The sequence below is a fragment of the Hetaerina americana genome, unplaced genomic scaffold (genome assembly GCF_022747635.1).
Source record: "Hetaerina americana unplaced genomic scaffold, ioHetAmer1.1.p SCAF_7, whole genome shotgun sequence".
Lineage (NCBI taxonomy): Eukaryota > Metazoa > Arthropoda > Insecta > Odonata > Calopterygidae > Hetaerina > Hetaerina americana.
In genome coordinates, this window is record NW_027287316.1 from 10808301 (window position 1) to 10835886 (window position 27586).

General features: G+C 41.2%; 1 protein-coding gene across 1 annotated transcript in view; it reads right to left on the minus strand.

Moving 5' to 3' along the window:
- Nucleotides 1-27243, minus strand: part of LOC139696533 (sodium-coupled monocarboxylate transporter 1-like) — a 37671-nt gene extending 10428 nt beyond the window's left edge. The window contains exons 1-8 of the mRNA XM_071595335.1: nucleotides 27141-27243; nucleotides 17336-17579; nucleotides 14385-14544; nucleotides 11043-11162; nucleotides 9151-9320; nucleotides 6625-6765; nucleotides 5776-5884; nucleotides 365-474 (exon numbers count right to left, since the gene is read on the minus strand). Of these exons, the coding sequence (XP_071451436.1) occupies nucleotides 365-474; nucleotides 5776-5884; nucleotides 6625-6765; nucleotides 9151-9320; nucleotides 11043-11162; nucleotides 14385-14544; nucleotides 17336-17579; nucleotides 27141-27243 (1157 nt within the window). The remainder of the gene's footprint in view (nucleotides 1-364; nucleotides 475-5775; nucleotides 5885-6624; nucleotides 6766-9150; nucleotides 9321-11042; nucleotides 11163-14384; nucleotides 14545-17335; nucleotides 17580-27140) is intronic.
- Nucleotides 27244-27586: the final 343 nt, after the last annotated feature.

A 27586-nucleotide genomic window follows, 5' to 3' on the forward strand; every position in this document is an offset into this window, starting at 1 on the left:
TGGAGGAAGATGGAAAAAATTGATTTGGAGGATAGAGTTAAGAATGAGGAAGTGCTACGAAGGATTGGAAAGGAGCAGGAGAGTAGACCAGGTAAAGATGATCACGGGAAGAAAAGTTAATAGGTTAGGGAAATAGAGCATGAGGAAGGAGTGCCTGTTAAAGACTGTTAGAGGGAATGATAAGAGGGAAAGAGAGGAGGATGTAAGAATAGATACGTGTATGGTGTTGGACATGATTGAGATTGGGAGAAAATACGAAGAAATGAAAAGAATGGCTCAAGACAGGAAGACATTGAGGTCAACCATGAGAGGATCTTACACGAGGCAGACAACCAGAGATGATGATGTGTCGCCGTCGACTGACCTGAGGGCGGCGCTGAACATGCCGGCGACGAAGAGCCCCGGGATACCCGCCACGCGGCCCGACGTGTCCATCACGAGGTAGGGCAGCAGCTGATCGGGGTTTTCGATCCGCTGCAACAGACAAGAGAGAAAGGTGAGGCGAGCGAGCAATGAAGGGGTATGAATGCAATGGCGGAGGGACTGACAGCTCACGGTTCACTAAGTAGAGAGTTTAGATCGCATTCCAGTGATCAACATTTTTCGTACAAGCTTTGAAAACTTTCAATAAGTTCTTCAAAAAAGATTTTATTAATTTTGGGTATATTTGTATTTAAATTGGAGTAGTATTTTTTTACTGTTGGGTTGCATATGTAATCTCCTTTATCGGACATTCGCCAAATATATATATATATATATATATATATATATATATATATATATATATATATATATATATATATATATATATATATATATATATATATATATATATATATATAACGATTGTACGGAAAAACTCACACGAGCGGCACAATAATGGGCTGACACAATATAACACAAATAGAATAAAATAGTAACATTTAAAAGGACACTCACACGGTAAATTGTTCGAGCTTTCGGCCCTCTCAGAGGCCTTCTTCAAGTGAGACTGAGATATATATATATATATATCTCCTTTTTGCTTAGGTTAGCGTGTTCCACGATTACCCTATCGTAGTGTTTACCTGAAGCCCTTTACGATAATTAATGATGGCAACTCTTTCACCTATGATTTACAGAAGCGTAGATAATCCTGTAATTACGCACAGTGCATCTGTACTTTCAGTGGAGTAGCTTCTTGTAATAGCGATTAGACAAGCCCTTTGTATTTCCTTTAATTTCCTTAATATCCTGGAGTGGTTGACCCTAAGGTCCCATAATTCACAGCCGTAGGCTAGGATTGGGATCAAAACTCCGGTGTACACTTGTTCCATTGATTTTTGTCCATATGTATTGCGACATGTTCTTTTTGCTGTGAAATGTATATTTTTAGTTTTCTTAGTCGTAATATTAAAATGGGCAACATATGTTTTTTTCATCCCAATTTATTCTCAGATATTTGAATATTTTAACTTGTTTGAGTTGAGTTCCTATATTTTACATTTCGGGTTACTCTTAGTATTCGCCCCAAATACTATAAATTGACTTTTTTCCGTGCGAGATTTCAGTTTATTCACCTCCGCCCAGGTCTTAAGGGTTTGCATAAATGTCGTTGCTTTAGATTTGAGTTCATTTTGGTTTTTTCCTGGGATTAGCATGGCTTTCCCAAAGACGTCATGTCTGCATTAGTAATTAGTTTGCAATTGTCCGGTAATTTTTCCCCCAATATGATTAAGTTCCAGAACGCCGGACCGAGAACGGATCCCTGCGGACAGCCTTTAGTTTAGACAGTATTCCTATTCATTGGGATATTAGACGTAGCAATACCAATTACTTAATGGCAGTCTTTGTCCTCATCATCTTCCGGTAGCAATTTATGGAGGATATTTTCCATATTTTCTTTAAAGGAATATATCTTATCACTTGAGTTTTTTTCCTGCCCGTGGGATTATAGGGAGTTTTAGCTATTCAGAAAAACGTTTGTAAGTGAAACCACAAGCGTTATTGCCAAAGTTTTCCTGGGTAAACCTCTCCCAGGATTTTTGCTTGCTACGGGCAATTTTGGCTGTATATATTACACCCGGATTTACTTTCCATTTTCATATATCTCTGACCAGTCTGGTGTTGGTAATAAGGAGGGGGATATTGGATTTTCCATTTCGTCCACTGAATGTAGGTGGTTCGTTAAGAATATTATGAATGAAAAGGCCATTGTGTCCTACAAAATCCTCCATATCCCTTCCTACTCAGATGGTCTAGGTATTCTTTGATGGCTTGACTACGTGGAAAGTGAGAACTCACAATAATTAAAGAGTCTTTTTGCGTCTTAACTTCCGCTATTGCCGTGTATTGGTTGCTCAATTGTGGTATTTCTAAGGCGTCTAAACTGTCATTGAATATTAATATTCCGGCGAAGAATTTGTTTTTGGATGTACTTAGCATTGTTTTTGTCTCTAATCCCATATCCGGAATCCTCCAATTTTGGTGATTCCAGGGGCGAAAGCAATATGGTTCTTGCATTGCAATTATGTCCAGATTTAAATTTCTTTGTAGTAATTTCAATTCATCCGTGGGGGTTTTATTCCGCTGAAGGTTTATTTGGCCTAATCTAAATGGTTTGCATTTACTCCTCATAGTCGATCAATTGCATCAGTCGATCAATTTTCCTTTGTAACAATGGGCATTTGGGGTCGCTCGACTTAAGATCACACTTCTGCATTTTGTCCATCATGCAATTATGGCAGCGAGGTGTTTCGTCTTTTTTCGTACGCTGTGGGGAATCACGTTTTCCTGAGAAGTGAATCCTGAATTCCTCAACTGCTTTGCAAAATTTTGAAATATGTCCAAATTTTTGGCAAATGTACCATTGAGTAACTTTGATTTGGCCATATGTACGGTATGACTCAAAACCATTATAGACCCTTTTGGTAATTTTTAAAGCAAATTTTGCATCGACCTCAATTACCCAGTTGCTATGTTTGGCATCTTTCTTCCCAAATCAGAAGAGTGGCTTAGTAATGAAAGCTGTGGGGAGATCTTTTTGGTTTCTCAAGGACATTCCAAATTCTTCCTTATTCATCTCGCCCTCCACCCTGATCACCACAATCCTTGGGTTGTTCTTTTTATGCTGTTGCAGATTCAGATTCTTATTTTTGAGTCAGATAAGATAATAGTTGACGTAGATAAGATCCAAAAGAGATGGAACGAATATTTAGAAGAACTGTATGGTAAAGAACTTAGGCCAACTAGGCCATACATAGAAAAGGAATATGAGGTAGAGGAGGATAGCTTAGGTCCAGACATTCTCAACGATGAGATAGAAAGGGCATTAAGGAAGATGAAACAAAATAAGGCCGTGGGGGTAGACAACATTCCTGTGGAACTACTAAAAGGTTTAGAAAATTGTAGGAGGAAGAGTCTATGTGACCAGATTCTTAGCATATATGAGGAAGGAATTTGACCGAAAGACTATATGAGATCAGTGTTAGATCCATATTTCGAAAAAGATATGGTCCTACAGGATGGGAATAAAATTGATGGAGTAACAGGCAAAGAAGTACTTAGAAGAGAGAAGCTAATGGGGAATACACGTACTATCAAGAAGAGGAGAAATTTTGAATGTATCCTGAGGAAAGATAGCTTACTAAACACCTTCATCGAAGGAAACGCTGAAGGGAAGAATAACACAGGAAGGATGAAATCGAGAAGCAGGCGATGGAAGACGTCACCGCTGGTGGAAGGAATGAATAGATGGACAGGAAGCAGGATAGCTTGAAGAGTTGAAGAGTGTCATATACCCGCATTCCGCTTACACTGCACTACCATATCAAACTCGATTTATTAATGCACCTGGAACGAAGGCTAATCAACGTCTTTAACATTGAAGATTAGGTAGAAGAGTAAACTATAATATCCGAAAGTGAGTTTCAAATATATGACGCACAAACAAAAATGATTCTACAAAGCACACATATTCCTTTATCTACACGTAATTACAGTACCAGTCGTTATTTTGCAGATTTTTCAAGCGTGAAAACGCTATCTAAAATGTATTTATTTAAATTCCAAAGAAACTGCGGGAGATGCCGCAACAGTGACTTTTAACGGAGTCATACGCTAAAATGCATTTCAATGCAACAATTTCAGTGTGTAAAAATCATTCCCGGTCAAAGTGAATGATTTTCACCGATATTGTTGCATTGTATTTATTTAAATTATAGACTAGTTCGCAACTCACAGCGAGTTCGGCTTACCCGACATGTAAAACAAGGCGTAAATAGTGCCAATAGTATACCAGTTTACCTACACACACAATGATAATACACTCCTGAATATTGGGATTAAAAAAAAAAGATTTTCCTATAATTTCACGACCAGTAAAATTAAATTCCCGTTTCGACTGAGGCTACTTAATTTTATTAGAACTTAGTATCCATGGAATTTTATGTGACAATTGGCCCTGTTTATGATTGAAAATTTATCATTTGGCACATTAAAACTGAGAGAGTCGCATGAACTAGAGAAATATGAAACACGAAAATACAGTGTAACGCTCAATGAAATCATTGCCATTTTGATTTCATCAGTGACTAACTTTTACAATACAGACAAAATTTTAAATGAGTCGCAGAAAACAACTGTGGAATTCCTGGACTCATACCTTCACAGCCCATATTAAAAAAATGTAAGCAAAAATAATTGGAAAATAATTTAAAAAGGGCTTACATATTTAATTCTGACATTTCGATTAGTTTTGCTACAAGTAACGAAGCTAGAAATACGGGGAAAGTTTACACGTATAAGTAGGAATTCTAAATAACGTCTCTACGAACACTCATAACGCATATGTTCGATTATTTTCCTAGAAGAGTTTTTTAATAGTAAAAATGTGGAAATTTAATAATTATTAATATTGTAATTATTATTCGCAGTACTCACGTTCGGTTAAGGTTTTTCGAAGGAACCCCGTGCTCCGTCTGCACTAGTTCACTCGAAGCACTGAGTAGCGTCACGAAATATATCCTCCAATTACCCATACTATTATATTAACATAACTTCGCATATATAATCCATCCAAAATTCCTCTTATTTTCCTCCCAATGCCTCATTTTCCCTGCACTCTCCAATCCAACGCCGTCTTCAGCATCCCGTTGCCATTCCCTCCCCCCAGTATCTCCTGCATCCACTTGTCCTACCTTCGTCGAATTTCCCCCAAAAGCCGTCACTATTCCCCACCATACTTCCCTTAGCCTTTCCTGTGTCTTCTTTCATTTCAGCCGATTTTATTTTCCCCATCTTTCTCCACATTCACATTTCCAAAGTCTCACTTTCACGCTAATCCTCTTTGCCTCAACGACTAAGTCTCCAAGTTGTACTAAGCCAAGCTCCATATTCAGTTTACGCTTGTCTTTTCTTTACTCAAGTTCTCGTCATCAATTCCCTCCTCCTTGCACAGCTTCTTTACCTGATACAATTCTTCTTTTTTAAATGCCTTTCGTACTTTTTCCAGCTTCTCCTTAAACACTTTGCAAACAGATGATCTGTTTCACCTGTTTTAATGTTCATCTTAAACTTACTAATTCTTGAGAACCTCATTACCCTCGTCTTCTTATGATTAACTACCAAGAGTGATCGATACAAACATTAATTTTCCCATTAACACATTACGATGCCCTAAATAATAATCAAGGGAGTGAAATTGGAATCAAAATTCTAAGACTGTGATATAGTTTCACTTTCATCTGAAATTTTTCCCTGGAAAAGAGGGAGGAGTGGGGCGAGGGGGAAACTCACCTGGGAAGTAATGGGGTCGCAGTCGTGGTAGAGGGCGTAGGCGGCCAAGCCGAGGTACGTGAGGAAGGACACCAAGACGATCACCCCGAAGGCGTAGAGCAGAAGGGCGCTGTGGTGGGAAGAGGACGGAAAAAAAGGAGCGATCGATGGGGTAACACTCATCACAAGAAAATAATAATGATACGGCGAGCAGCATTAAATGAAATAAATGCATCCACTACTACTGGATCAGAAACGTGGGCAACCAAAATAAAAAGGGGAAATATGTAAAGGCTTTAAAAATGAGGCTATGGCGGAACACGGAAATAAGTTTGGAAAGGGTAAAATGTTAAGCACTGGAGGAAATATGTACAAAAAGATGTTTTGTGGCAGCTATAATAAAAATGAAAACGAATTGTCTGGTGAACATTTTTAGAATTTGCTGCCTACAGAAATGAATGATGGAAGGAAATATTGAGAGAAAGAAGACGAAAGCAGGATTATCAACCGACACGGACTTCAAAGTGGTGGGGTATTGAAATAACTAAACGCCTCGGCACCCACACCCCAAAATAAATTGAAAAATTCGTTTATGTACGCAGGAAAATATTTTCTATACTTATATGAGGAAAGACCACACACAAAATAAGTATTTTCAAGACCTGAGCAATCCCGGAATTGAGAAAATGTCTATTAATAATTGAAAATAAATATAAACAAATATATATCTATATAAACATATACTTTATATATACAAATATATATCTATATAAACTTATACTAGATCCATAGCCCTCACTATTTTTACGTAATCGGAAACAGGAAGGTGCGACATAAAGTTTTAAGATACCGCCCCAGCATCCTCCTTACCTCCTGGCTTTTTCCTTGGAGGGAAGGGAGACGTATCGCTGGATCAACGCCTGATGATTAGACACTCCGGAGAGGCAGTAGAGGTATCCTCCAAAGAGAGTGGTCCAAAACGTATGGCGGGTGGTTGGGTTCAGGTCCATGCTGCTCCCAGGGAGAAAGCACTCGGTGAGACAACAATAGGGGACAGGGTAAATGAAATCGTTCAGAGAATCGTCAAGAATTAAATAAGCGGAGACGTCGCGGCACCCCGTAATCCGGGCTACCATGGCCCAAATGTTGGTTTCCGGCGTTTCACGTTGCCTCCCTCGTCGGTATGCGAGGGGCCTTGTTTTTATCAAACGCGGCACATTTTGGTATAAATGGTGGCTAACACTTGATCATTCATTACGATCAATAATGCTATGAGCTGGGGTTTTTACAGTGCTGTTGTTATAAGTATTAGATCGCGTGAAATGTAGAGGAGCGAGATTTGTGAAATACCGTTAGGATAAAGCGAGCAGCGTATCCAAAATATTAGTGGAGATCGGCTGGGAATTACTCACGGGGCGAAGGAATTACATATTACATCTCTTGCATTAATTGAAGGGATGTCTCTTTACCGATTATGCTGAAAATGTACTATTAGCCCCATTGTACCATGGTAGGAGAGATCATGTAAATAAAGTTAGTGAGATTAAGTTTAGAAAATATAGAGTTAAGATGTCATCGTTCCACGAACGATAAGGGATCAGAATTAAGTTGTCCGACGGCGGTAGGGGGGAGAGGTATTTTAGGTCAATAGTAGTCTGGTGAGGAATAATTCCCTACCACACACCCTAGCGGTAGCTTGCAGGGTACAATGTTGATGTAATTTTTCATACAATAAATCATTTTGCCCAGAATGAAATTAACACTAATTTTAAACGGTGAATATGAATCGCAATTGAAAGTTGATATCAAGACAGCACATGAGATTTTGATGAGAAAGAGGGTGCCCATCCTCCTGACCTCAAAGGTCGAACAACTTAGCATCCAAGGGCTGTTTCAGAGGCAAAACAACTTCCTTACGCCATACGTGAAACTGGTGTACCCACAGATTGTGCGAAGGGAAAAGTTTCCCTTCAATGTCGTTCTATCAGGCACACCAATCAGGATGTGTTCGGATGCTTCTTAGATTTTCTGGAGGTGTTGGGCTAAGTAAACTGTGCAAAATTAATGAAAATTCTTCGAAAGATAATTGCAGACTGGAGGTACAAGAAGACTTACCTGGAACGTGCATATGTCTTAGGCTGCGGTAAGGATAGCAAAAAGAGAATGAGGATAGGCAGTGATGGGCAGGGGAGTCAGACAGATATCACCTGTACTTTTTGACATACATGTGAAGGAAACGGTAAAGGAACCATGGGAACTCTAGGGGCCTGGAGTGAAAGTAGGCGAGGAACTCTTCAAAATCAGTTAAATTTGCGGGTGACCAAGCGCCTGCCAGTCAAAGTGTTACAATCGTTACAAAGTACACTGCAGAATCAGTGTGGTATTTCTGGAATGAGGATTATTCTCAAGAAAACGAAGGTCATGAGATTCTCCAAAAATTGAAAGAATCAGATGAACATTAAAGTTGTGGGAGACTAGAGCAGCTAGACCAGTTCAGCTTTTACAGTGTTATGGAGAATGGTGAGCTGAGCAGTGGGTATTTTAGAAAGAAGGGTTAAGTCAGTTTAGGAAATTTTTACGAAGAGGTGGGGGTTAAGGAGAGCACCTTAAGAAATGATGAAAGAGAATACTAGGGGAAACTTTAACCTGGAGCCGCAGCAGCACCCAATGGGATGTGCAGATACCTCGGAGGGAAGAAAGTTCAACACGGAGATGTGCTCGCGAGACGATGCTCTTCCGGAAATTGAGCGCACACTATTTGTTTGAAGTCTTCCACGCGAAAGGTGTTTGGCATGAGAGGATAAATCTGACCTCTTACTGCGATATTCAGCGGACTTTCACGGGATGTGTTGACACACCGGCTCCCAGTTGATAACTGAAGTTAAAGGAAGTTGTACTCGTACCCGGACGGATATTGGATGGGTGACTTACACACCTCTGCCTCAGTGGTCTTGTATTCATACCACAGGCAGGTGAAATGAGGGTAGGCACAAATTACCACGAGTTTTAAGTGCCCTGGGCACCTTTCGATAGCCACGCTCAATAACCCGACATTTTCACCTCTTTCTTTACTACTGGTTCTTTTCTCCGTGCCAATATTTTCATTCCCAGGATGAAGTGGTACACGAAAATCACACCGCTTGGGATTTCAGTCGTAGATGCAACATGAGGCGCCATCCGGTATTTAGACCCAGAACCTTACAGTCAGTAATCGTGCGTTATACCGGTGGATCTATCACGCCGCCTAACGTTATTGTAAATTCATAACTTTGTTTCGACCTAAGTGTAACCTAGCAATGCAACACGAAGCCGTGAGGTAAATGAAAGGGAACTCCCGAAGTCCTTAGAGAAAACCCGGACCTTGGTAGCCATGGGGATCCTTAAGGAAGAGCAAACCATCGAAGGACCCACTTGAAAAGCTCCATCCTGTCACCTTCCCATCCGCGTTGCCAGATGACGTCGGCTCCACCGATCTCCAGAGTGCTTTTCACGGCGCTGAACATCAAGGCAACGTACACCAGACACATCTGGAGGGTGTCCGTCCAAACCACTGCCTTCAAACCGCCCTGCCGAGACAAAAGCATTAATCAGATCCCAGGACTGATTTGCAATTAGCCTTGCAATTTTTTATTAAAATATAGGAACTGATGACAAAGCCGCCCTGGGACTTAAGAGTTAAAATATTTCTTAGGATAATTAACAAAAAAATGAGCTCGAACGCCTCTGTGTAACCAATCGACGGCTCCGAACACTGCTTGTTGCCGTCCACACCTACAAATAGGGACAATTATGGTGATTTTGAAACTCAGTAAATTAACACGGAAAACTGCGTAATTTTCGTAAAACTATCGATAGGATTCATGATATCGCTAAAATATCGCATATATTATTTGTCTCAATACTGAGAAAAGCGGGCACTGCAATCCCTATTTGATAAATATATAGCGTATTGCTCCAGTCATTTATCTGAGCAGTAGTACTAATATTTTGAGTGAGTAGAGGTTTTAATGCATAGCACTGTTGGTTAGTTTTCATAAGGAATACGGAGAGCGCATTAGATGCACAGAACGCGTTACGGTGGACATTAAAGTTGGAACACGCTATTACTTTTGTAGACATAAAGAGACTAGCCGTTGAAAAGAGAATTTAGGAAAGAACTGCGTCTTGAATCAATCTTAGGGTTAATAACCAATGATTTGGAAGAACATTACCCATATCAGTTCCGTAAGTACGTGCCCAATTGTCGTGCATCGATTTCACAGTTTTGTATCCTTACTCCTCATTTTTCCTTAAGATGATTTTGAATTCGGACCAATTACAATCATACAAAGAACGATATGAGAATTTTATAAGGCCTCTCGTTAATGAGAGTATAACTACAAAATTTCTTTTTTTGATAGTTAAAAAAATGTTGCCCCAATGCATAAAAAATTTGAAGAGTACAAGTTGGAAGGCATGTACAGGGTTCGTCCGGAAAATAAGTGTACTGAGCTCAGGAAAAAAAAATGTATTACACTTTTACATATCTTAAGCTAATATTCCTCAAAATAGGACCCTTGTGAGTCGATACACTTGTTCCAGCGGCGTTCCCATTCCTGGAACGCTCCCGCGAAGGCATCATCGGGAACCTCTCGAAGACTCGTCGTCGACCTCTTCTCTGCCCTCCACGAACATCTTGTGCCACCGAAAGATCATGTTTCTGGACATGGCTGACTCCCCGTAAGCCTGGTTAATCATACCGACAGTTTCGGTAGACGATTTCCCAAGCTTTACCGCAAATTTGATGGAATAACGCTGCTCCAAAAACTTCGGCATCGCGTTCCGTGACGTGGGTCGAGCGTGGAGGTTCGCGTTAACAGAGCTCCTCACTACACCACAGCTCAGAGCCGACTGGCTTTTTCAGCGTCGCTTGCCAACATACCCCCCTCCAATTGCAGCCCATCAGAGCGGTGCTGGGCGCGCCTGGAGCGGCGCGCCCAGCCCAGGAGTCAGTACACTTATTTTCCGGACGAACCCTGTAGATCTCTAATTTCAAAATTTTCGCTCTTCAATTATTTCTTATCAATCTGGTTATCACCTTAAAAAATGAGGGTAACAATATGTTGGTAGATTACAAGATGAATACGTTAGGGATGGGTCAAATATTATCTCCACTCCGATTTTTCGCGATCAAAAATGCCTTCCCTTAAAACTTCTCCTGTAGAATGAAACCAAGGAACATATTTGATAATACTATGCCCCGCAATCGTTACACCTTAAAAGTGGGCTTCCACGCGGGAAATTCTTACCACAGTTGTGTAGAATATGCAGACAATGCTCACGATGGGCATAATAAGCGAGACGCTGAAGCCAGTGACTTGGTTGTAGACGAGGGCAGGTCCGTACAGCACGATCGGTAGATACAGAAGCTGCCAGGATGAAGAAAAGTTCATTTATATTTAAGGCACTCACTTTTTGGGATTATAATATACCCCAGCCGTCTACATTAGTGATAGTAATAGGCATTTTGTATCTATACACTCATTCACACGCAAGGTTAGTGGGGAAGATAAGAGATTGCGGTTTCAAATAGAAAAATGTTTCTGAATTTGGAGAATCATCTTAATCCTTTGTACCATCCATTTTTCTCAAGTAAACATATTATTATTGATATTATGTCATTTAAGGTAGTTTTTATATGGACACAGACTATACAACGGTACATATACTTGACTCTCTTCAAAAAACAAAACTTGAAATCTAAAATTAAAATAAGCCCCGACTAAATTCCGTAAACCTCCTTCCTCCGCTCGTTCCATCCAACATCCCTGTCATATTCCTGCCACTTCCTCGTTTGCCAAACGTTCTCCCCTCTATCACAGTCTTTAAAATCCCACTACCTATCAATATACTCTGCAACCATTTGTACTGTCTCATTATGATTTATCCCAACAATCTTCTATCCTACTCCACTATGCCTAGCACTTCCTCGTTTGTTTTCCTTTCCGTCCATTTCACCTTCTCCATCCTTCTGCACAACCACTTATTTCTGCCATTATATCTGTGCCTAACAATCATATACCATAATCTAACTTATATCATTCTGAATCCTCGGTAATTTTTCATGTATACCTACGGCTGTTGGTTTGCTTAAGCCGGGTTTTCGTTATGAATAAAACCTACCTCCTGCAGAACTCTATTGATGTCTCCCCGCAGTCATTCTTTGTTACGAAGCAGTAGTCCCCTACCCCACTGCCATCTCTTCCTTCTCCTACCGTCGCGTTCCAATCATCCAACACTATCAATTTTTTCCATCGTGTATCTTATATATGTATCTATAGTGTGAGCATATGAATATATATAGTTGTGAATTCATTTTCGCCGATTGATTAGTATTCATAAATGAAACCTTGAGTGTTAAAATGCCCGCTTGGGAGATACGAGAGCATGCAGGATGCCTGGAGATAGCTGGCCGAAGAACTTACCGAGCTGATGAAGAAAAGGAACGATCCTAGAATCCGGATCCGTTGATCGAATCTCTTCTCCAGGTACTGTAGGAATAAAGAAAGGAAATACTTCGATTAATTAAACTTTGAGTCGTACTTACAGCAAGTACATTGCACCATATGATAACTTCATGTTGCTCTAGGAACCACAAAACACTTCCCCAGAGATCAGAGCACGCGTTTCTTTTACTCCACATAATTGCTCTTTCCCTTCATGAATCCAAGGGACTAATCACGGAAGATGTTATCTTTTTTCATATTCTAAACTCTACTTTGAGATTTACTTGACTGTTCGCTGCAATTTGTTAAATTTCAGCGTACTTGATGGTGAAATTAGCTTCCAATTTCCTTGTTATTCGCAAGTAGGTCTATATTGCCGATAGCCTCAACATAAACTACGAGAACGTATATTTACATGGAATTGCATGTTCCGATTAACACCAGAGCCGGTGGAATGGCGGAAGCAATGAAAATTAATCCTGGTGGGGTAATCCATGCCGAAGGGGGCAAAATGGGTCGGATCCAGATCAAAGTTGGTCCTCGCAGCCTCAGTGAGGCGCTGCAAAGGCATCTGACACCAGTGAGGCGGCAATTTAAAATGATGTGTCGCGTTAAAAAACACCATTGAGGAGGGAGGCTACTGGCAATCTAGTCTCCCGTCAAGTCATGGCGGATAAAAAGTGTTGTGTGGTAGTTTACTAAAACCCCAACCATGTTAGGAACCATGGTAGTCTACTATAAAAATTATAATAATTGGGGACATGTAAAAAACACTCCATGGTCGAGGGCACAAGTTCACCTTGGGCAAAAACCGCCAGGGGAACGCACTCCGTACTGAACAGAAAAATTGAGATCTCGGAGAAAAATTTCCTCAGGGATAGAGTTTTTAATGCAATATTTTTCTCTGAACTTAAAAGAAAAAGGTTTCTATGAGAAAATATGAGGTTACAGGACATAAATGTTGGGTGAGAATAAAGCAGCTGCATACCCAGAAAATGTAAACACATAATTAGAGCAACATGAATTAATCCTAAAATTAAGCAAATGAAACGCTCATAATATGGCTAGTGTAAATATTGGAAATAATGGTACAAGAATGTCCGGGATGTAAGAGGAATATCGTCAATAAAAGTTGGCCTCCTCTCAATCTGCAGAACCAACCCTCCGTTACATTTCCCCAATAGAAACCTATAGATCATTGCATAGCATCCATGACATACATATCAACCATTCTACTCTAAGTTCCATTATTGCCATTGCTCGATTGCTTTCGACGGTGGAAACTTCTGTTCTCGTACAAATTCAATGTTTTCATCAATCAAAGTTAATAAATCAAAGACCAACAAAGGTAAAGAAAAGATTAATAAGAGAGTGACGAAAAGGTTAAATAAAATAATTGTTATCTTTGGCTGGTTTGGTCTCATTTAAAAAATGTTGCCAGAATATGGGATACACAGAAAGTTGGGTTGATTGCCGACTTAAGTCACGTGCAGCGGAGAGGAGATAGATTTGTAAAACACAGTAATGACAAACTATGTAGCGTATGAAAATTATTAGAGGATCTAATTTGGAATTCACTCGCAGATTAAAGGTGAAATTACAGATTGAATCTCTTGCATTAATTGGAAGAATATCTCTTTAGCGATGATGTTGAAATGTATCATTAGCCCCATAAGGGATCTCTCCGTAGGAGAGATCATGACAGTTAAATTTGAGAGATTGACTGTAGAGCAGATAGATTTAAAATGCCATTTTCCCCACGAACAATAAGGGATTCAGTTAGGCTTCATTATTTAATCACTCCCTGCCGCACACTCTAACGGTGGGTTGCAGGGTGCTGCGCCAATATAAATGTATCAGGATAACGTTGTCCGACCGCGCTATGGGGAAAAGTATTAAGGACTAAAAGTAGAATAGTGTGTAATCACCCCCTGCCACGCACCTTTACAGTGGCATTCAGGGTACTATGTAATAATAAAAATCATTGGAGCACAGGCAAAAAATTAAGAAGCTCGAAGTCAGAAGCACGAGATGGGCTAACAGCGTCAAAGTTGACACGTGCACTGGTGACCGCACTGATAATCACGCGATGGCAGGCAGCCCTACATCCCCCACCCCCGTCACCCGTGGGAATCACATACGTACCTCGTAGGAAGACGTTAGCCGTAGGTCGTAGAATATTGGCATGTAGATGAACGTGATGGTCACGGTGGCGCCAACGCAACCGAACAGGACGAGGAACTGCTGCGTGCCGTATCGGTAAATCTCCAACGGGATCCCAAGCAGCATGATCCCTGAAGTGAAGCTGAGCAAGGAGCATTTCAACATTTGGTTGCCATGGCCAAAGTCTCTTTTAAGAGTCAGATTCACACGGATCCGTTCCACAGTTGAAAAATTAGTATTCAAACGCACATAGGAATAATACTTTGTGAAATTTACATTTCAGAATGCACCATTCTTTTGCCCTGTGCCTCCCTGAAAGTATACGAAAATGAAAATTTATGGAAAACAATTAGAAATTTATGTGTTAGATTTCAATTTGAGTTTTTTCTTCAGGTATCGAAGGTGGAGAAATGCTATCCGCCGAGCGCATTGGAGAGTTTTGCTGACCTTGGGACACAACTTTACAAGCACATTTCTACATAAATCAAGATTTAATTCCAAGAAACTGCGGGAGATGCCGCAACAGCAACTTTTAACGGCTAAACTTGCATCACAATGCATTTACAGAGAGTAAAAACCATTCGCCTTGACCGGGATTCGAACCCGACTCACTTGCTATCCGGCCGAGTGCTTTAGCTAGTTAAGCTATCGAGACGTCCTATTAAATTTCGAAATTTTGAAAATGAGATACACAAGGAAACAATATATACATGTTAACTACAGAGATGCTTTTCCCTACCAACAAAGTGAAAAAAGATAATGGACAAGTAAGCTAGGGAGGTAAGCACTTGCAAAAGTGGACCAACTAATTGAATAGCAAAGTCTCAGGCGATAGAAGTACCAAAATTAAACCATTGAAATCAATACCAAAGGCAAAGGAAGACTATTATCCCGGAAGAAATAACTACTGGTGGCAAATAGTAGTAGCCTAGACAAAGGAAACTGATCATAAAAGCTTCTAAATATAATGTTTGGCCTTTACTACGGCTTTTAATATAGGCCATGCAAATAGCAGAGGAAAGAAGATCAGAAGCGACGGAAATGGGGTGATAAAATGGAATAGTAAAATAGTAAATAGCAATATCGAAGGGAGAAGTCCTGAGAAAACTAATTATGAAGAAAGCCACAATGAGAAGAAGCAAAATTCTGAGGCATGACAGTTTACAGAGGATGGAAATTAAGGGAACCATAGTGAGAAGGAATTGCAGCGGAAGACAAAGGAGAATTATGATAAGCGCATTGTTGATAAAAGATTACAGCATAAGGAAACATGAAGGAATGAAGAGATATTGAGTTAAGAGGAACAGCTGGTACATAACCTCTGACCATAAACCAAGATGATGGTGATATTTAATGTGGTGGAACTAATCGCATGACCTGGACATTTTTATGCTTATAAGTAATATTAAAATATTCTCAAAACTAAAAATGAAATACGATTAGCTGGAAATATGCTGAAAGTGTGCGGATATAGCCACCGTCGAGACGCGAGGTGTACCAGAGCCTTCTCCTCGAGAAACTACGTCCAAAGACACCGGTGACCCAAAAGTTAACGAGTTAATGTCGCAACAGTGATCAAATTACCACATAATCACTGACACTCGGTGCAGAGTGTCAGGCATCTCCTAATGACCCAGCTTATATGACGATTTCACGTAAAAACAATATTTAGACAAGCAAGAGCAAGTTTCTTATTGAAAAAAGATATGCGAGGGTAGGTGAATAAATAACTCGCAAAACTAGACAGAGGCAATAATAACCGAAGTAAATTCCTGAAATTTATATCAATTTTCTAGATGTTCACCCTGTACATTCAGACACATATCTCATCTCTTTACCAGTCCTCGATTTACTGCGGAAAATAAGTCTTTTGTTTGCTGTCGCAGCCAACGAGTAACCTTTAGGGCCTACGGCATCATCATTTCCACAACGTCGGCCATCCAAATGACTTTTTAGGGGCCTGAACAGGTGAAAATCACTGGGGGCTAAGTCGGAACGGTACGGTAGATATTCCAAGCCATTCCAACTAAGTGTTCGTAACATCTCTCGAGTTCATCTTGCTGACGTTTGCGATTTATTTATTGACCTTCCCTCGTACGAACAGAAGATATAAGGGTCGTTCGAAGCTTGATGGAAGATAGAAAATATCATAGGAGGAATAATTAATAACATGGTAATGTGAAGAATATTATTTGGGAAAGAAAGCCATCGGAGAGTGGGTGTAAACTGAACCAAACACCAGAAAGAAGGGTAGTACACATTACGCAGATCAGTGAAAATATAACCAGACTACAGCAATGTAGTGGTGATACAGGTGAACCTGTCGACATGTAGCCACCGCGACGAATAAGTAGACAGTTACATAATAATGATGCTTATAACGATCCTCTTAGGAGGAATGATAGAAAACGTGCCAGAAAAGAAGAGGAAGGAAGGAAGGAGGTGGTGAGGTAACTTTTTTTTAACAATTACCGTCTACTTAAAACACAAAGATACACGTAGTTACAAAGGAGAGAGGATAATGGGGTTTTTGGAAGATGCTGAGGCTGGTAAAAAGAATGAATAATATAGGAATATATTACATAAGGCTAACAAAAATTAAGGCAGAAGAAATACATGGGGTATGTATCTCATGATTATGTATGCGATGATTGCTAGGGGTAATACCTTTAGGTATGACCCCTACACACCTTTAACATAAGAAACCAATGAAATGTACGATTTCAAAATTTCCCTCTTTTTGACAGATACGCCTACGTTGTGAAATGAAGCTTTCGATATGAAATATGCTTCTTTTCGACTGTCTCTAACTAATTTGATCGTATTGACCCTTGTTCCAGAGTTTTGTCCGATGTAGCCTGGTATCTATAGAATGGGTTTCAGGGATGCAATCCTTAAAATGAAGTCGGTTCCCGCACGGGAGGAGGGCGCACCTGGCCGTGAGCGACATGGCGATGGGGAGCACGCCCATCTTCCGGTCGCCCACCAGGAACTCCTCGGCCGTCCGCTGCCGGCCGCCGTGGCACGCGAAGAACACCCCGATCAGCGCCGACGCCGCCAGCATCACCGAGAACACCAAGTGGTCCTCCCAGCCGAAGTGGCGGAGGACGTCCACCGTCCGAGGGGCGTTGTCCACTCCAACGGTGACCGTGGGCGATGGCCAGAATGGGGAAGAGGCTGAAGGCGTCGGCAGGGGGGAGGAGGGAAGAGAGAGACAGAGAGATACACACACACATTTTTACATTACATAGTACCCTCCAAGTCACAGTAAGGGTGTGTGGCAGGGGGTGAGTACACACCAGACAAATTTTGACCCGAATGCTTTTCCCGCCTACCGCGGTCGGTATTCTGATCCTTTGTCGTTCGTGGAAAAAATGAAATTGAAAATGAAATCTTAAATCTATCTGTTCTACACTTCATCTTTCTAATTTTCAACAGATTCAGGTGAGATGCAGAGGAAGTTTCTTCCCACCCACCTCTTTTTACCTCTACATTTCTTTAGTTTCTCTGTTTATTTGGGTTTTTAATATTTCCCCTCTTTGTCCCCGCCTACCTTACTCCTCACTCTTTTCTTCCCCCCCCTTCCTCAAACAGGTATTAATTTGATGTATTCACAATTTGAATCTTGTCTTGTACCTGAAGATGGTTCAATGAACTGAAAGGCGTTGTACGTTAAAAATAAATCTGAGGAAAAGTGCACATTTGTTTTGCTCATTTTATTGACGTGATATCTCCTACCGTACCACGATGGGGGTGATAATAAATTTTCAACATCACTGCTAAAGAGACATCCTTCCAATTTATGCATGAGATTTAATCTATAATTTAACCTTCGCTCCGTGAGTGATATCCAGCCGAGCTGCTCTTATATTTTGGATACGCTACTTAGTTTGTCATTACAACGTTTTACGAATCTAGTAGCTCCTCTACGCTAGGCTAGCTCCATGCGATCTAACTCGGCAATTGATTCAACTTGGTGGGGATCCCATATACTAGCAGTATATTCTAAATGAGGTCTAACCAGCGAAAGTTAACATTTCTCTTTTACTTTCATCACATTTACCCACTATTCTTCTGATAAATCTTAATTTTTTGTTCGTTTGTCCACATAGTATGTGTTTCACTCTGAAGAGGTCGTGAGTGAGGGTAACGCCTAGGTATTTCATCGAGTCTACATATTCCATTACAGGTGTCCCTGATACAGTAGAGTGAGTAGTAGTAGTAGTAGTTCCAGATGGCATTGCTCCTTTTCCAAATATCAAATATCACTATGCACTTTTTTTAAAGTTCGATTCTGATTGCTAAGTGTCGTACCAGCGTTGCATAGCGTTTAGGTTATCTGCTAAAGATGCCGATTCCTCAGGATTACGAATATCTCTGTAAACCACTGCATCGTTGGTGAATAAACGTATTTACTAGCGACTATGGAGTAAGACTGAAATCCATCCGTTCTATACTTAATCTCTCTAATGTTATTGCCAGGAACCTAGCTTCTCTAATAATTTCGATACGCTACTTAGTTTGTTTTTACAAATTTTTACAAATCTAGCTCCTCTACACTGCACGCGATGTTATTCGGGATTAAATCGAACCAATCCAATCATCAATTGTTCTTTCGTTTCCTGAGAACAAATTATATATCGTACATTCTGCAAGTTCAAAAAGCCAACGCGACTTTTCTCGCATACATGCACTAGAACACGTCTCCATTCTTCTGCTTCTCAAAATACACTGATGAATGTAACGACCTTGAACCTACGCATGCGCGTTGAGGGGGAATATTACATCCACATGCTACCAGGAGTGCTTCTGGAGGTGATTTTGTTTGTGGTGTACAATCATCTGTGCATTAGTTTTCAGCATACCCTCGTTTCTCAGAATTGGAGGCTACGTAGGTGGATTAAGTATGTTCCGTCGGATTTCGTTGTAATATACGTAACAATTTCTTTTTACTTTCATCGTTGATGCTTTGTGGAAAGATTTTCGGTAGACAAGAAAACGGGCCATTTTTGCCAATAAAAGTCTGGATTTAATTTATGAAAGGAAACTCTCTCTCTTTTAATGACTTCTACCCCACTGTTCTGTTCTGCACTCTTCTTTCACCTCAGTCACAATCATTAATCAATTCATACGTTCCAACTCCTTGTACTCGTCGTGTCTTGTGAGTCTATTCGGCCGCATTCATACATCCCTATGAAGACTCCCTCGGGGACCCTACCTTTCAGCCGCGTGCGTGTGCGCACGCGAGGGTCTGTTTGTGTTTCGGAAGCACAGTATTATCTTTGCCTCACCTAATATTTTGATATTTTAATACCCTGAAAGCCACCGCTAGGGTTTGTGGCAAGTGGTGAATACATACCAGACTAATTTTGACCCGAATATGACCGTACCGCGGTCGGACAATGTTATTTTTTATAAGGGATTCAATATTAATAAGAAGACCATCCTCAGAGTGTAAAAATCATTCGCCTTGACTGGGACTAGAACCCAGATCCCTCATATCCGGTCGAGTGCTTTAGCCACTTAAGCTACCGAGGCGTCCTCTTAAACTCTGAAATTTTGGGGCTTTTAAAGGAACAAGATGTTGTGACGAAATTTTTTTTCGTCACAACATCTTGTTCCTTTAAAAGCCCCAAAATTTCAGAGTTTAAGAGGACGCCTCGGTAGCTTAAGTGGCTAAAGCACTCGACCGGATATGAGGGATCTGGGTTCTAGTCCCAGTCAAGGCGAATGATTTTTACACTCTGAAATAGTTGCATTGAAATGCACATTAGCGGATGACTCCGTTAAAAGTTACTGTTGCGGCATCTCCCGCAGTTTCTTTGGAATTTGGAAGACCATCCTCGTTAAAACTTTAGAAAACCGTAGTGACAAGGAAACATTATCTGTATCGGTAGTATATATAGTACGGGAGGACGGTATATATAGGATAGGGAGGACGGGGGTCATCCGGCGAAGGTGGAGTGCTGAGACGGGGGGGGGGGGCAGTGGGTAAAGTGCCACGAGGAGTTCGGTTCCAAGGAGAAAGAAGCGCCCCAAATTGTCCGCATTAAATACGACCAATAAAAATCCGCAATGCAATAAAATTCGTTAATGCTCCAGTGCGTGGAAGGGCCGATTGCAGTAGTCGCCCGTGAAAAAAATATTTCGAATTCGAAATGAAGAAGGGAATACTGATAATGTAGGGCAAACAAGAAGCTCTCGCGATACGTAAGAAGACAATAGTCACGAGGAATCGCCCAAAACCGACCTTTAATTAAGAGAATACTTTGAGTGAATGACATTTTCCGCGACTTTGAAGCAGGGTAGGAGAACATTTTATTGGTTCAGTTGAAACATAATTTTGAATAAAATACGAGGGCTGTCCAGAAAGTTAACTCCGTTAGGCTATAAAATAAAACATAGGAATAGATACAGAAAATGAATTGTTTACTTCTCAAAACTGCACATCTCTTCTATTTTTTCCGCATACTCGCTAAACAGATCCAAGCATTTGCCATACCTCTGAACAAGTTTAGAAATTCCCTCAACATTAAATAATGCCTCGTGAGATCGCAACCAACCGATGATGGCATCTTGAAGTTCATCATCGAGACGGGCACAAAAATTGTGGTAGCTTAGCCCTTTTAGTTTGGATGCAAATTCCAGATTCCATGCAACAGAATCCTAGAAATCTATGGAAGACTTTATAAAGAACTCAGGTATCGTAAAAAGCCAGTTTTGAAGAACTTTTTCGTCAACCTTCTGGAGCAGTTAATTGTTCACCACGGGCAGGTGGTCAGTTCTTGGATATCATGAATATTTATCCGTTCACTCTTCAACGAACGACACCACTGACGAATAACGTAGTAGCTCACCACTTAATCGGCGCATAGCACAAATTTCCCGATGAATGTCAGCTTCTTTGAAGTTTATTGCCAGTAAAAACCTTATCACTGAATGGATTTTATATTTGGCGGGGTTTCCAATTGTATTGTTCATTTTGACTCTGTAAACAAACGACAAGGGGTGCGGACTTCCAAATACTGCAGATCGAGGTCTACTGGCCTATTGTGTCAACACAGCAAACATTTGGCTCCTCTACTACTTCGCCCCCTATACGCTAACCGAGGTCACTTTCATGTAAGTTTGCAAAAATGCATTCTCTTTGGTGAGAAATGTTTGTCAAGTACACCATTGAGAGGGGCCAATCTTTCCAATGACATGAACGAATGAAGACATGGACAGGCACACGTACTGAGCTCACGCTAGGCTAAATCATGCAAGTGTTCAGTTTGCGTAAAGGAGTAATTAATTGAAAGAAACAGTTTCATTTCAAAAAAGTAACTTTCACCACGTTTCACTAGCTACCTTCACTGTGCACAAATGTGTGCTGGTAAATATCATTCCCTTCCGCAAGCATCCAATCGCAAAAGAGCCTTATGAAATTTTGCGGTGGAAGAAAATGATTGTATAACCTAATTGTTTGAGACATGTCAAGAGCCGCAAATGACCTCAGTCGTAGGAGTACCTAAAAATTAAATTACTACTACCACAGATCCACTCAAGGAATTTGGGTTCGTATCTTGGTCAATCCGACTTTCAACTGTGAACTGTATTCGGTACTTTACGATGTGAATGTGGAGCAAACGCAAAGCGGAGATACGTGAATCGGAGGAAACACGCGTTGCAATTCTTCAGAGGGGAGGGATGCTCGTCAGTTTTCCTTGCGTGGGATATCCGCCCTCTCCGCAGTTCAGATGGGAGCAATAGGCGATGGAGGAGGCGTAAAAAAGCCGACCTCCCCCATTCATTATCCGCTGGAGTTAACCGAGAGCGGTCGAGAGAGAGGGAACTCCTCTCAACCGCCCATCGGTGGTTGGCGCACCGAGTGGGTTCCATCATCCATTCCATCGATCAACAAGCTCGTTCAGTAATTCCAAATATAGTCAAGTGGACAAACAAGTGATCTTCAACTAAGCGACGGCTGACAATACCCGATGTTGACAATAAATCACATGGGAATACTCCACACCTTTTAAGAAAATATATTTACCGATTTCAACGTACAAACATCATTTTCAAGATTTTTTCTAAAAAAAACACTTCTTAGAAAGTTCTTTATTGAAAGAATCCTTAAAAAAATGTTTTTAATCCCTCCGTAAGTGACGTTTGCACATTAAAACCGACCGAGGTATTCAAACAGTGTGAAATATCGCAAAGCAATTTAGATTCGACCTTTCGCAATTCCAATAAAAGAATTCGTCAAAAATCACTAATATGAGATTACCTGAACTCATGGTGAGACTCCGACGGCAGAGCAATCGGCAATATATGCGTTCCTGTTGAAACGGTAACTTCCACGATAAAAAGTACTTCCTGCTCCCCCCGTTCTCCTCGGGAGAAGAATAAGGAGCAAAATATCGGAGGTAGAGGAAGAGGAGAGAGGCAGGGCAGATGCAGGATGCGAGGACGCAAAACTGACGCGGACTGCTCCCTCAACACACACGCGGCCGTCGATGAAATAAATCGCCGATAACGCCCGTCACCCTGTATGCGTAAGCCTTTAGCAATAAATTCGACTTAGAGCTGAATATCGCCGAGTCTCACCTCCGGCAAAAGGAGCCACGACTCGAGTTGCCATGACACGCTTTAAGACCACGAGGGCCATTCAGCAAGGATGTTGGCCACGTGGACCAGTGTACACAGCCCTGTCACACGCAGGGGGATGAGGGCCGCGACGCTATATGCATGCGGAGGAATCGGTGGTGGTGCAGCCTATGCGGGAGGAGGTGATTAAAGAGGGAGCACGGATATGACCCCTATCAACCCCAAACACAACAGAGGCGGGAGGAAGGCGCCTTCCTCAGCCGAGAGGCAGCAGCTGTTGCGGTGAAGGATCTCAGGTTTTCCCGGCGTATGGTATTCAAGAAGTTCTCTCGGGTTTCCCACCGGGTCAGGTTGCAGTACACCGACGTTTCGAAGGCTGACTCTGCCATCGTCTTCAGGGTGAAGACGATAGCAGAGTCAGCCTTCGAAACGTCGGTGTACTGCAACCTGACCCGCTGGGAAACCCGAGAGAACTTCTTGAAAGCTGTTGCGGTGTTCCCGGCAACACAAAGGGGGATTGGGTCGAAAAACGCGAATTTTCCTGCGTCGAGTTCTGGTAATGTTGTGGAAAGATTACTAATTAGCAAGTTATTTAACTCTAAAAAAAATATTTTAATTTCGGCTAGGGAAAGTTTGGAATTACATATAAATTCAATTAATTTTTATTTATCAACTTTTTCAACTTCTAATTGCCTGAAAGTACTTCATTTTAGATGCCTGATGGAAGAAAAAATAGACTAAATAATTATACACTATATTTTGTGTACACGGATTCATGCCTAAAGTTTGTGAATTTTGATGAAGAATTGATATTTGTACAGTTTTACAAACAGACTAACGGATGTACTAAGTGCAAGATATGAGATAATCATTCTTCGCGTGTTGTTTGTATTAGAAATGCTAAAACACAATGAAATCCGTTCATTGATTGAACGCAGTTATTCTGACCGCGCTGGGACGTCCTGAACGGGTGTGCGGGCTCCACATTAAACGAACCTCTGCCACCGGGTCACCTCTTGCACCCCCCCCCCCCCAATCAACGAGCGATGGTGACTTCTGCCTGATCACTCTGATTCTGATCACTTCCGTTGCTATTCGGCTTACCGCGTGACAACGTGTCGTCGCAGCATTACTAGTGTGTCTAAACCGGCTCATTATATAGAGGGTTGCGGCAAATCAAGCCTGGTTTCGCCAAATTTGAGTGTTTTTCTCGTGACGTTGGTAGTTGTTGTTGTGAAAATGTGAGATGACGTCTTAGGAAAAGGCATTGGTGATAATTCATTCGCACTGCTGTCCTTTATTCGGTTTGTCCAAAGAACTAAGTGACACGAACCTACCAACCTATTCCTGGAAGTGCTAGTGCGGTGCTTGGAAAAAATTGGATTTTTTTAAATTGGATTTATGTGATTTCGGGGAAGTGTTATCTGTCCTTAGGGCCTTGGCTGATTTAAATTCTTTAGCTACCCTGTCTAATTCACAAATAATGATGTATGAACCTAAGCTATCCTCATCTACGCCATATTCTCTTTTAATGTCTAAGTTTGTTGGTCTTTCATATGGGTCCTCTACGTATGTATTCCATCCATCTCTCTCTCTCCTGGGTTCATTAATCATTTCCCTGCCTTACCTTTTATAGTGTGCACGAATTTTCTCTTCCTACTTAGAGATAGTTCTTTCGCCTTCCTGTACAGCATACCCTTGCATTGCAACCATCCTCTCTGAACTCTATATCCAAGCACAACGTCCTCCACAAGGTGTCTTCCTCCAAAGTTAGTTTCCTGCCTCAGTTTATCATTCCACTCCACGCACTTGATTCTTCCTACTTCTGTGTTAAAATGTTTCCATTTCGTTCTCTCGTCTGTCTTCTTGATCATCCCATCAGTAAACATAAAATTAAAGCTAACATTTTTTAAAAACAAGATAAGAAGAGAAAAGAAGACACGAGAGGCTGTAGTACTCGTACAATAAATACATCGGATAGAGCAACAGAGGGAGACATACTTGACGGTAGAAAAGATAATAATACAATTCAAGAAAATACAGGGGCTAAAATGTACCGCAGGTTAAGGAAAGAGGAGCACATGAGCGTGATTCTTGAGTCTGGTGGGTAATTAATGGATCCCATCACACCGAACATTGGAACTGGACTAGTCAAGTGCATCCTAAATTACCCACAAAATAATGATTTACAAATGAATAAACTGGAAGCGGAATGTTTCTGTGGCATATCGGCAAATACTGCGGGAAAATGGCGCGATTCGTAAAATCGAGGTCAATATTCAGCTACCATTTAAGTGGTTCATTTGCTCACTTAACTTCAACTAGCTACCTATCAGGTATTTGTTACTGAGTACTTGGGCGGAGGGAGCAAGGAAATTCCGGGGGGAAATCGGCAAACGGTGGTCAGGCTGTTGTAAATTTCCTGTAGTACATTCCGAAGCAATTAAATCCGAGGAAATCAGTATGACACACACTGATCTAAGTAACTATGAGCATCTTCTAGACATTATCAGGGTAATGGTTCAGACAGGAGGCTGTGCTCCAGATCGGGCAGCAAAAGATCGTGGACCTCTCAGTCATTCCCGACGGTGGACATATGCGAACCGGGAGTTGAGATTAATCATTTTCAAAATGAGTCCTCAGAACGAACAGAAGATACTTGTCAGTCACATGGTGAAGACACACAAGGTCTGCCCCAAAAGTAGTAGGATTGAATCGATAAAAAAATGTACTGACAGAATTGATATATTCATTCAAAAGCCTTCGAAGTAGCACCCGTGTGTGTCCACACACCGCTGCCAGCGGGTTTTTCACGCCTCGTAAGCCTCCTAGAAGGCAATGCCCGGAATGCCGCTAAGCTCCGTCACGGCCTGTTGTAACGCTTCCACCGGGCCGTGGTGACGTCCTTTCAGCACGGATTTGAGGCGGGGGGAGAGGAAGAAGTCTGGTGGGACATCGTCAGAGCTGTAGGGTGGCTGAAGCAGGATCGAGAAGCAGGCAGATCCGCGTGCGAGTTTCCTTTTGTTCGTCCGGGTGCACTCGCGGCCCCAACTTCGTAAACACCTTTCTCATGCCAATGTTTTCGGTCACAAGTCAACGCACAGCACTTTTAGGGATGCCGGGCTCGTCAGAACCCATGCGAACATTTAATTTGCGATCCTTGTCAACGAATCCTTCACTTTTGCAAGAATTTCGACATTTTTTGAGGTCGAAAGACATTCAGAACACTCAGCGTCTTTAAAATCTTATCTACCCTTTCGAAATACCGTGTGCCACTCAAAAACACCCGAACTCCCTCTAGCGTTATCACTATAAGTTGCCTTGAGCATTTTATTAGTTTCTTTTCCGGTTCTGACCAGTTTCACAAAAAACCTTTTATGGCGTAGTGCTGCTCTAATAACCGGTTCGTGACGGAGCGTAACGATGCACGTTATAGAGGTTTCGCAGACAAACGATTCAAACTGGGAGTGAGACTGGGAGCCAACTGCCATCGGCCTCCAGCCTATCCTGAGACTCCTCTCTCTTGAAAGCAGTCAGAGAAACCGCCCGTACCTCTATCCAGGAAAAAAGTTCCACTACTATTAGGACATACCTTGTATGCTCCTGTTTGGTTCGACAACAAGAGCTATCACTCAGTAAAATTCTGCCTTATGCATATCTTCAGGGTCTTCCAAATAGCGAGACAATTGCCGAACAAAATAAAAAAATCAGAGATACTCTTGATTCAGAGAAACAGCTCTTTCTGTCAGCCATAAAATATTTTGCGGATGAGACACAGCGAATACGAAATTTGGGATACAAAAGGATTCAGCAAGAAATCAACCCCCGGGGGTAAATCCATTAAAATTTTTAAACCTACCTCATTAATTTTGGTACTGCGACCAACAGTGAGCTGATTGAGTGGACAAAATTTAAGCTGACGCCCCCTTCAAAGGTGAAAATTTTACCTACAGAGATATTTGATCATTTATGCTAAATAAAACTCTGCCAGAGATTGATTTTTTTAATTTTCTCAGCCAAACCCAAGCAGTTGAAAGATGTGTATAAATTGTGAAAGACTCCGCCGGAAAAGTGTGTGGACCATATAAAAGTTGTTGGTTTTATTAGAGCAACTTTAAAACAAAGTCAACATTTGTCCAAAATACTTACTATATTTCAAGATAACGCCGTGGGCTGACAGTGGCAAACCAACATGAACGCCCTGAATGGTTGAGCAGGGTGTGAGTGGAACTCGAATTGAAACCACCTCCATGTTGTGAGTTTTGGATTATTTCAGGAAAAATAATTTTGCGAAATAGGCGAAGAGCTGCTTGGTGATGTATTCGGATCAAAATTGAATTTATAACATTACTCATGAAAAAAAGATTACTTAAAAATAGTTTTGTTTATACTTCAATACAACAGCACATCTGGTTGTTAAACTAAAAAAATATCAAAGTTCCACCTAAATTCGACCACTCAAGACCTTTGTGTAGTGCGTGATTAATTATTTTTACAGAAAACTAAAATAAAGTACTTAAACGATGCTAAAGTTGAATAACTTAATCTGCAAAATTTCATCGCCAAGGTTTTTTGTCGGTTTTTCCAAGCTTTAG